Below are 12,263 nucleotides of genomic sequence, written 5' to 3' on the forward strand. Positions count from 1 at the left end.
CTCCATTATTATCACAGTAAAGATCAACTGGATCTGTGATCGATGGAACCACACCAAGTCCCGTTATGAATTTCCGTATCCAAACAGCCTCTTTGGTTGCTTCACTGGTAGCAATATACTCAGCTTCCATTGTAGAATCAGCTACTGTCTCTTGTTTTGAACTCTTCCAGATTACAGCACCTCCATTAAGGCAAAACACAAAACCTGACCGAGATACTGAATCGAATCTGTCTGTCTGAAAGTTGGCGTCAGTGTAACCCTTTACAACCAGCTTATCATCTCCTCCATACACCATGAATGAATCTTTAGTCCTTTTCAAGTACTTAACAATATTCTTGACTGTTGTTCAGTGACCCTCGCCAGGATTAGACTGGTATCTGCTCGTCATGCTCAAGGCATAAGAAACATCAGGTTGAGTACATATCATCGCATACATTATAGATCCAATTGCCGAAGCATATGGAACTTTGCTCATACGGCCCTTATCATCTAATGATTTAGGGCAGTTGTCTTTTGAGATCAATATCCCATGAGACATTGGGACATATCCTCTTTTTGCCTCTTGCATCCCGAAATGATGCAATACTTTGTCAATGTATGTACTCTGACTTAGGCCGATTAATTTCCTTGATCTATCTCTATAGATCTTGATCCCTAATATATAGGTAGAATCACCCAAGTCCTTCATCGAGAAACTATTTCCCAACCAAGTCTTAACAGCCTGTAGAGAAGGTATGTCATTCCCTATTAGTAATATGTCATCTACATATAGTACCAGGAATGCCACGTGGCTCCCACTAACCTTCTTGTAAACACATGGTTCATCTTTATTTTGAATAAAGCCAAATTCTTTGACTGTTTCATCAAAACGACGATTCCATCTCCTTGAGGCTTGCTTCAATCCATAAATAGATCGAAGCAACTTACAAACCATCTTAGCAAACTTGGGATCGACAAAACCCTCAGGTTGTATCATGTATACATCCTCTTCAAGGCTCCCATTTAAGAAAGCGGTTTTGACATCCATTTGCCAAATCTCATAGTCGTAGTATGCAGCTATTGATAGCAAAATCCTGATGGACTTGACCATAGCAACTGGTGAAAAGGTCTCATCATAGTCTATACCATGAACTTGTTTGAAACCTTTTGCCACCAGTCGTGCTTTATAGGTCTGTACTTTACCATCCATGTCAGTTTTCTTCTTGAAAACCCACTTGCACCCTATAGGTTTTACCCCTTCAGGTGGATCAACTAAAGTCCATACTTTATTTTGATACATGGATTCCATTTCGGATTTTATGGCCTCTAGTCATCTCTCGGAGTCTGGACTGTTCATAGCATCTTAGTAGGTAAGAGGCTCATCATTATCTATGAGCATTACATCATCATCTTGAGTCAAGAGAAATCCATAATATCTCTCTGGCTCATGACGTGCCCTAGTAGATCTATGAACAACCTGTGTTTCCGGAGTAGGAACATCTTGATGTACTTCCTGCCCATTTTCCAACTCTGGTTCAATATTATTTTGTATAACTCGATCTTCATCGAGATCTATAGTCCTCCCACTAATTTTCTATGAAAGTGACTCTCTTCCAAGAAATACAGTGGTTCGAGCAACAAACACTTTGTTCTCGGTAGGATTATAGAAACTATACCCTTTAGTTTCTTCAGGATATCCCACAAAATAACATTTATCCGATTTTGGTCCCAGCTTGTCAGACACCAAGCGTGTCACAAACGCTTCGCATCCCCATACTTTCATAAAAGACATGTTGTGACGTTTCTCAGTCCATATCTCATATGGAGTCTTTTGAACCGATTTAGTTGGAACTCGATTTAGTGTATATGCAGTCGTTTCTAGAGCATAACCCCAGAAACTTATTGAAAGATCTGCTAGACTCATCATCGATCGCACCATGTCCAACAAGGTATAATTTCTCCTCTCAGAAACTCCATTCCATTGAGGCGTTCCAGGAGGAGTAACTTGTGATACGATATCACACTCCTTCAAGAAACCTTTAAACTCGAGGCTTAAGTATTCTCCTCCACGATCTGATTGTAGAACTTTTATACTTTCCCTTGTTTGCTTTTCCACTTCAGCCTTGTATTCTTTGAACTTTTCAAAAGAATTGGATTTGTTCTTCAAAAGATACACATATCCATATCTACTGAAATCATCAGTAAAAGTAATGAAGTAGTAAAAGCCACCGTTTACCATCGTACGCATTGGGCCACATACATTACTATGTATAAGTCCTAATCGTTCGATGACCCTTTCACCTTGTCCGGTAAAAGGAGCTTTAGCCATTTTTCCAATGAGACAAGATTTGCATTCTTCGTATGATTCAAAATCAAACTCATCCAAGTAACCATCTTTATGTAATTTGGAAATGCGTTTCTCATTTATGTGACCTAAATGACAATGCCAAAGGTATGTTTAATTTGAGTCTTTCATCTTAATATGTTTATTATCATTATTTATGTTATAGATAGGAGTATCTATATCAAGAAAATATATAAACCATTAAACAAACGTGCAATCCCGTAGGTAACATTATTGAATGAAAAGGAACAACTATTGTTCTGAATCAAAAACGAAAAACCTTTCTTGTCCAAACAAGAAACCGAAATAATGTTTCTGCAAATCACAGGCACGTAAAAACAGTTATCTAGTTCTAAAACAAGCCCAGTGGGCAACGATAAACGATAAGTCCCTACAGCTAAAGCAGCAACCTTTGCTCCATTGCCAACTCGTAGGTCGACTTCTCCCTTCGCCAATGTCCTACTTCCCTGCAGTTCCTTCACATTTATACAAATGTGAGAACCACATCCAGTATCTAATATCCAAGATGTAGAAGTAGACAAATTGACTTCAATAACATAAATACCTGAATCAGAAGCAGTAACAACAGCCTTCTTCTTCTTCAGATCCTCCAAATATGCATGACAGTTCCTCTTCCAATGACCTGGTTTATTGCAATAGTGACAATCACCAACCTTTGGAATACCACCTTTAGGCTTCAAAGCCTTGGTCGGATCAGGTTTCGGATTGGCATTCAATTTAGATCCCATCTTCCTCTTCCCTTTCCATTTACCCTTTCCTTTGGCCTTCCCCTTATTCACCATCAACATGGGAGTAAGGGATGTCTTCTGAATGTTGGTCTCAGCAGTTTTCAACATAGCCAACAGTTCGGTGGGTTTCTTATCTATCTCATTCATATTGTAATTCATCACAAATTGAGAATAACTGTTGTTTAAAGATTGCAAAATTAGGTCAATCTGGTGCTCCACAGCAATCGGGGCACCTAACTTGGCAAGGTACTCAATATACCCAATCATCCTTAGAACATGCGGTCCAACCGGATCACGTTCTCCCTGCTTACATGCATGCATCGATTTGAAAGTATCAAACCTCTTCTGACGAGCCTGTCCTTCAAATATATGTTTAAGGTGCTCAATCATATTATAAGAATCCATATTCTCATGTTGTTTCTGAAGTTCAGCACTCATGGTCGCTAACATGAGACATTGAACATTCGTGTCATCATCGATATGTTTCTGATAAACATTATGTTGAACACGGGATGCTCCTTCAGTGAGAGGTACAGGGCGAGGGATATCTATGACATAGAGCTTGCGCTCTTATTTGAGGACAATCCTCAAGTTCCTCTGCCAGTCAAGGAAGTTTGTTCCTGTCAGTTTGTCCTTCTCAAGGACTGATCGTACAGAGAAGTTGTTTGAATTGATTGCCATTTGATATCTACAATGTTTAAAATGCATAAGATAAATTAGTTTACAGAGAATTATTAAATTATGTTCAAGTGATTATTCATATATATTCAAAATATATATCTCCCACTATTTTATCAAATTAATAGCCCTAACTATTAATTCGGAAAGAGTATCTTTTATATACTTTCTAGTGAGCCAAGATCCAAATTTTCACAACGTTTTAGTTCAGCTTTGGCTTTACTCCTAAAACATGATTCAATAAGGTAGACAACATTTGTCAATTATATCAACTATATAACTCTTGGATAGTTTAGTAGAACAATATTTATCCTTATTTATCCAATAAATATCACCAAACTATATGCCTCTAAGTTCACAATCCTATTGTGGTAACTTAGTTAAGTTAAAACCCAAAGGTCTAAAAAGTATCATATACTTCAACACGCCATCCCACAATAGATGGGAGTACTTCGCTCTGGCGAACCCACTCCTTATCGATTTAGGGGTTAACGTGTTGGACATATTGGAAGGCATCTAAATAACTTAATATAAACATTAGGGTTTTGTTAGTATTATAACGATCATGATCCCATCATAAAGAGATTCCCAATTTTTCCTTGAATAGAATACTTCAAATCAATACTCGTCAATGGTTTGATTTCCAGGTAGTGGCGGAGTCGCATCGGTCTCGCTTAAAACCCACAGCCTTACAAGTTCTATGAACCCGTTGTTGACAAAATCGCCCCATGTCGGAAATAAAGAAGATTCGTATTTCATTCCGTGTTTCATAAACACGAGAATCTCATAATCGTTTGTAAATCTTAAAATCTTGAGTCTTATAAATTTTATCTTGTTTAGGCACGGCATGGGTGACGTATCTAATACATATATTCATGCATGATTAATCTAATTAAAGCATACATCATTAACTATTCTATACATACATTCATACATCAATATGTAAAGTGCAATAAAGTAAATGTGTTTGGTTATGGCCCCATCCTATGTGCTCTTTATCAAGCTCATGATAAAGATCAAGGTCAATCTAATATGGTGATGGAAATAAATACAACTACTTATTACATAAGTCTTCTTCTTTGTTTAGACTTCTTGTATGTCTCGTCTTCTTCTTTGAATCACCTCCATTGGATAGCCTTCTTGACTCTTCAATTATATTACATGATTGAAAGTAAAACTAATCTAATGAACTTACAAGAATAACTCGCGTTACATTCGAGATTTATGATTACAAAGATTGACGACATGCAAGTTGTATTTAAAACCAAAACCAAAACCATTACACTAAGGTCGAAAGGCTATAACCATCCACCATGCTCATACAACACATAAAAGCATGTTAAAACATATAATCTGATCTTAACATATCATATTATCCATGATCTAATCATAAAAAAATATGACAAAAATCAGAAAAATCATAATCAAATTAGAAAAACAAGAATCACTGTTTACGGGCAGGAAACGACGTCAAACGCCTTACAGACGAGTCCTTGATAGCTTTAGCTATCAGTTTTGTTCAGACGCTAGTTTACCTATCGAATAGGGTATTCGTTTGCGTAAATCGGACACCAGACCCAGATTTCAGCAAATTTACAGCAGCCAATTCAGAATCCGTATCTAATATGATTCTCATTATTAGAACAAACATAAATCATGTATATATCAGTATATATACATATTGCATAATCATCTTATGATTATACAACTCACATGAATATCATATATTCAAAACCATACATATATAAGTATATTATATCAACATCAAATCATGGCGAATCACGTACATTCTCATATATCGAAAACGAATAAACACATAAACGATTTAAAAACTTTTCGCAAGTAACTCTGATGCCATTGAAGGGTTTTTAGCACATAAACGCAACGAAAACGTAAATTTAAATCTTAAAAAATGAAACACTCCGCAGGATCCATGCAAAAAATAATATTTAATTCGTAGTTCAGTATGTTTACCTTAAGAAGCTTTACGTTAATGGAAAGATGGAGGTCTTGAATGATCACCACATAGCCCGTAGCTGGAACGATCTACGCCTTGAAGGTATCCACACAAATGATCGCCCGGAGGATGGGTGTGTACTAGCACGTTCTTGAGGCCGCCTTCTTGCTCTCTCTATCTCTCTTCAAGCTGCTAGGGTTTATGTTTTATCAAAATAAAACGTGTAACCCTAATTCTATTAGAAAAAGATATTATATAGGCAAGAGCTAATGGGCCTCCAACCCTAGACTTAATTTTATAGTTATTATTATTATTATTAAATTCGAAATTCTAATTATTGTATTATTAAGTTTCACTTAATCATCCAATAACTTAATTTCGGATTTAATATCAAATTCGAATTTCCTATTTATTTATTTAATTAAGTCACACTTAATTAATAACAAATAATTCGAATTATTTACATTTAATTTAAATCCGAATTTAAATTAAATAATCCTCCAATCATTCTTTGTGCGACCCTTTAGGTTATTATTACGTTGGCAACAATTTTAAATCTAATTTAAAATCATAAACAATGAGCGGCATCTAGTAATACATCATTGTTACCCAAGTAATAATAATTAAATCGGTGATCGATTAAACCTTTTGTGTATAATGTACAATGTACTATAATCCTTTTAACCATATATTATAGATTAAACTCGAGACATGTTATGTGTTATCCTCTTCATAATTTAATCCAGGTTTCCTTGATCGATGAGTAGACTATCAAATCAACATTTGAGCATGGCCATGCATTTCATAGTCTAACTCAAACAAGAGGCCAATAATATCACTCCTTAAATAGGAGGGTTAAATCCTTTCTAGATCATTCATATTTCTCATATGATTCATAATATACCCAATATACACTTTTATCATCACCCGGTCAAAGGTAACTTTTAATGCAACCAAAGTATATTAATTCTCATATAGAAATATAATGATTTCAAGTCTAAGGACCAATACATCATTATCACCGTGAGAATTACTTATGACACAACAGACATGTAGAATCTCACATTGGGTCTTCCAGCACCATGTATATAATACATGTGCCTGTATTTTGACTTTAGTATCACTATACCTATGATCAATGAGATGTGATCATCAGTCAACATTCACACTAGTCTTAATGTATTATTATTGTCCCTTAATAATAATACTCGACTAGGGATCTTTAGGAATATCGATACTATTCTCATAATCTCATTTCTAAGTCACGTACTTAGAGATATAAAATTACATATCATATTCCAAGGACATTTATTAATCTAACATCTTATCGCAGAAAATAAAGATATAATAAATTACTAAAGAATAATCCATATAATCAGAATTAATAATCCAAATGTTTCATAATATAAACATAATAGTGTTGTCTCTAGGGCACAAACACTAACAACACATACGGTTCAATTGAATAAAATGGAGATATGGGTTCAGATTTGTGATCTGCCTGTAGGTATGGCGTCATGAAAGTTATTAGAAAGTGTAGGTAATTATGTTGGTACCTTTGTGAAAGCTGATCCTCAGAACATCCAGGGGGGGAAATATTTTATCGTATCCGGTTTGTAATGGATGTAAACAAGATGATAAAAAAGAGGATAAAACTTAGGAGGGAGGGCGGTGCATGGTCATGGATAAACTTTAAGTATGAACGATTGAGTACCTTTTATTTTGTGTGTGGCTTGATGGGGCACTCCGATCGGGATTGTGGCATTGTCTATGCAAATCCTGATAAAACCATTGAGAGATCATATGGAACGTGTTTACAAGCTCCTGTTTGGGGTGGGAGAAATCAGAACATTGGTGCACAGTGGATACGTAATGGGGGGGAAGGAGGTCAGAGTTGGCATTCGAATTCCGGTGGGGATCGGACGTCAAACACTGCCGATCAGGCAAAAAATATGGGTGCGAGATTCATGGAGGTAGATGGGCGCATCACCGAAATTACAGGAGAGATATGTGTAATACAGTTTAATCAGGGCAATTCAAATCTCGGTGCTAAAATCACGGGAGATATGGAGATGAGCGGGAAAATAATTGAACATGAAACAACTATCACGAATTCAAAATGTAAGAGGGGGAATGAGGATACTAATGTAGACTCAAGTGGGGTAGTTAATGAGGAATCAAAAGGGCTGGATATATCAAATATTGGGCCAAAAAATTTGCTAGATGTGGGACCTGTTGTACAGGCCCGCCTACAACAATGAGTCTGCTATCATGGAATTATCGTGGGCTGGATAAACCATGGACAATTCATTTTTTAAAGGAGCTTACCCAACAATTAAAGCCTAGTATTATTTTTTTTCAGAAACTATTTCAAAAAAAAAGTAGTTGATGTCTGTAAAACTTTAAATTACGCTGGTTGTTGGTCAGTGGATGCACAGGGGCATAGCGGTGGATTAGCTTTATTCTGGAAAAACGAAGGGGGATGCGAAGTCAAGGGTGGAAGTAAACATTATATAGACTTTGAGGTTTTCAACGAGCAGGTTGAGAGATGGTGATATACTGGTTTCTATGGTTGTCCAGAGCGGGAAAAGAGACAAGAGTCATGGAACTTATTGCGAGAGCTGGCGAATAAATCGGATTTACCGTGGTGTATTATTGGTGATTTTAATGATATGATGAGCACGGATGAAAAACGGGGTGGGAGACCACATCCCTTTAATTTGCTTCAGGGTTTTATCGAGGTTGTCAATGAATGTGGTTTAGTGGACCTAGGTTTTGTGGGAGAAAAATACACGTGGGAAAGGTCAAGAGGTAAACTAAATTGGATTCAGGAGAGGCTGGATAAGGGATTAGCGAACCGTGCATGGAGTGATTTGTTTCCACAGGAAGAAGTGCAAGTGATGGAAATGGCCACTTCAGATCACTTACCATTATATTTGCATTTACACAAAAAAGTTTTCCAGCCAAATGGACGTCGTTTTAGATTTAAAAACTCCTGGCTGCGTGAAAAGGAGTGTGAAATCGTGATTAACAATGGATGGAATGAAGCATTAGCATCTGAAATTATGGAAAATATTAAGCTTTGTGGCCTGAAGTTGCAAGAATGGGGAGGTGGGCTGGCTAATGAATATAAACAGCAGGGTCGGGTATTTCGTGCTAAGTTGAGGAAGCTTCGATCTCATCGTGATTCTTTGGGAATAAACATGTATAATGAGGTGAGATGGCAGTATATGAATTTGTTGGAGAAGCAGGAGGTTTATTGGAGGCAAAGGGCTAAAAGTTTTTGGTTACGAGAGGGAGATAATAACACAGGATTCTTTCATAAATTTGCGTCAGGATGGAGGAAAACTAATAATTTGGAGCGCATTCAGGATGGGAATGGGGAGCGGAAGGAGACAACCCAGTAAGTGTGTGTTGTTGTAGAGGATTACTTTAACCAGTTGTTTACTGTAGCAAATACGGGCGGTAGATTATCAGATAGAGAACTGGTTTCGCAAGTTACAACAAGGGAGAATGAGGAATTGATAGCTGAGGTGATAATGGAGGAAGCAAAGGTGGCAGTTTTTTCTATGCACCCGGATAAATCGCCTCGTCCAGATGGGCTAAATCCGGCATTTTTTCAATCATTCTGGAGTATAGTTTAGGAAGACATATTTCGGTTTTGCCAGCAGTTCATGAGTACGGGGTTGCTTCCAGCTGGTATAAATCACTCTCTTATCTGTTTAATTCCAGAAAAGAAATTGCCTCAAACTATGTCTGATCTAAGACCTATCTCACTTTGTAATGTGTTGGTAAGAATCTTATCTAAAGTAATATCGAATAGATTGAAATTGTGTCGGATAGACATAGTGCTTTTATTGAGGGGAGACTTCTTACAGATAATGCGATGTTGGCATTTGAAATAAACCATTATTTGAAGAGGAAAACACAGGGGAAGAATGGCTTAGCAGAATTGAAAATAGATATTTCTAAGACGTATGATAGATTGGAATGGGATTTTATACTCAATATGATGAAAAAATTCGGGTTTCATGACATATGGGTTGACCGAATAATGAGATTCATTCAATCTGTTTCATACAGTTTCTTGCACAAGGATGGGGAATTTGGTAATATTTCCCCTCAAAGGCGCTTATGTCAGGGTGATCCTATCTCGCCCTACATTTATATAATGTGTGCGGAAGGTTTGAGTTCTATAATCAGGAGGAATGAGGATGTGGGACTGCTACATGGATGCACAGTTGCAAGAGAAGCGCCAATAATTTCTCATTTATTATTTGCAGATGATTGCTATTTTTTATTTCGTGCAAATGCTGCAGAAGCAGGGGTAATGAAGAGGATTCTGAATCGTTATGAATAGATTTATGGTCAAATGGTGAATTACAATAAGTCAATTATAAGTTTCTCACCAAATACGACTGTTGAATGTAGGAGTGTTGTTTGCCACGAGCTTGGAGTTCAAGAAGCAGACTCGCCAGGAAAGTATCTCGGTGTTCCAATGAATATTGGAAGAAATAAGGTGGCAGACTTCAGGCTTTTAATAGAGAAAGTCGATCATAAATTGCAGGGTTGGAATAATCAGACCATATCGAGGGCTGGTAAAGTAACATTGCTCAAGACGGCTGCTCAGTCCATTCCAAATTTATGGATGCAGTTGCTGTTGATACCAAATGCAGTTTGTGATAAATTAGAAAAGATAATGAATGCCTTTTGGTGGGGTAAAGGATGGACGAATGGTGGGATCAAATGGTTATCATGGGATCGAATGTGTACGTTAAAGAAGATGGAGGTCCAGGGTTCAAGAAATTGGCGGAGTTTAATTTAGCAATGTTATCAAAATAAGCATGACGTTTGATCATTGAAAGCAACCCTCTAGTGAGCAAGTTTATGTGGGCACGATATTATCCCCAGTCGGATTTTTTAAATGCATCACTTGGATCGAATTCGAGCTATATGTGGAGAAGCATCTTTGAGACCCAGACAATAATGAAACAATGCATGCGTAGGAGAATTGGAGATGGGATGAATACTAGGATATGGAAGGTGCCTTCAGCCTTGGCTTCCGGATGCGAATAATGGCTATCTCGCAACTGAAGCTCCAGAACAGCCACAACATGTACTGGTGCACGGGTTGTTGGATGAAAGTCAAAAGAGGTGGGATGTGGAGGTGATATCTGACTTATTTGATGAACGAGACCAACAATTAATTTTACAAATTCCACTTCCTATACGAGCAAAAAAAGACTCTTGGTACTGGGTGTTTGAAGATAAATGGGAGTTCTCGGTTAAAAGCTGCTACAGACGTCTTCGAGGGGAATCTGCAGGTGGGAATAAACGATTCTGGAAGAAGATTTGGGGTTTAAAGTTGTCTGGCAAGATATTGAACTTTCTGTGCAGAGCCTGTATTAATGTGTTGCCAACATCTGTTGCTTTGAGAGGTAAAAGAGTTGATATTTCGGATGTATGTACATGGTGTCATAAGAGTGTTGAAGATGCTATTCACACGCTGTTTAGTTGTAGTATTGCAAAGGAAGTATGGAACTCGGTTGGAATGCTTGATTTGGTCCATGTTACTCAGAATGTCATTGTCATGTTAATACTCAAACGAGTATTTGAGGCAGGTACACATGAGCAATCTGTGATGGATGGGTTGTTGTGTTGGGCCTTGTGGTCGAGAAGGAACAAATGGATATGGGAAAGCGTGAACATGTCTGCTTTTGGTATGAAGGCAATGGCACTAAATCTAGTGTCTGATTGGAAACGAGCACGACAAACGGAGGCTCTGGGTAAAACTGTTGCTCTTGGACACTCCAAAACGTGGTGTAAACCGCCAGAAAGGTGGGTTAAAATAAACCTGGATGCATCATTTTATGCAGGGGCTGATAGGATTGGTATTGGCTGTGTTGTGCGGGATGATAGATGGTGTTTCCTTCGAGCGAGAACTAATGTACTACAAAGAACAACGCAGGTCCGAGAAGCTGAAGCATGGAGTCTTCGAGAGGCGTTGAAATGGATACGAGGGTGGAGAACAAACAAGTGCATCTTTGAATCAGATGCCATGCTACTAGTGGACGCTTTTCACAAAATTAGAGGTCGATCTAATTTTGATACTATAGTGGAAGCTTGTAGCGAGAGTCTTACACACTTTGAGGAAGTGTCTATTATTTTTGTGAGTCGATCTGAGAATAGTGTAGCTCATAGATTAGCTCAGACTGCATATTCTATGTCAGGTTCTCGGGAGTGGGTTGGTGCTGCTCCTGATTTCATTTCATGTAACCTTGATTTGGATAAGAATTAATATATGCAAGTACGTTTTATTCAAAAAAAATATTAATTTTAAAGTTTAGAGTTTTTCCGATTTTTAAATTTAAATTTCCCTTTTAAAAAATGTTTGTATAAATGAATGTTTTAAATTTTGGTTTCTAATATTTTAAATTAAAAAAAACTTATATCATTTTTAAAATTATACATTTTTTTTCTTGCTAAACATCTCTTGAGCCCAACCATTCACCGCACCCAACTTTACACAAAATCATAAATATAAATAAAACACCCA

At 37.3% G+C, this 12,263-nt stretch overlaps 1 protein-coding gene across 1 annotated transcript; it reads left to right on the forward strand.

The window, feature by feature from the left end:
• The first annotated feature begins 7,964 nt into the window (after positions 1 to 7,964).
• On the forward strand, positions 7,965 to 10,067 carry LOC141690607 (uncharacterized). Its single transcript, XM_074495393.1, has 5 exons — positions 7,965 to 8,052; positions 8,135 to 8,209; positions 8,288 to 9,110; positions 9,177 to 9,318; positions 9,531 to 10,067. Exons 1-5 carry the CDS (start codon positions 7,965 to 7,967, stop codon positions 10,065 to 10,067), a joined length of 1,665 nt encoding a protein of 554 aa, XP_074351494.1.
• The last annotated feature ends 2,196 nt before the right edge of the window (positions 10,068 to 12,263 follow it).

This window comes from Apium graveolens, chromosome 10 (genome assembly GCF_009905375.1).
Source record: "Apium graveolens cultivar Ventura chromosome 10, ASM990537v1, whole genome shotgun sequence".
Classification (NCBI taxonomy): domain Eukaryota; kingdom Viridiplantae; phylum Streptophyta; class Magnoliopsida; order Apiales; family Apiaceae; genus Apium; species Apium graveolens.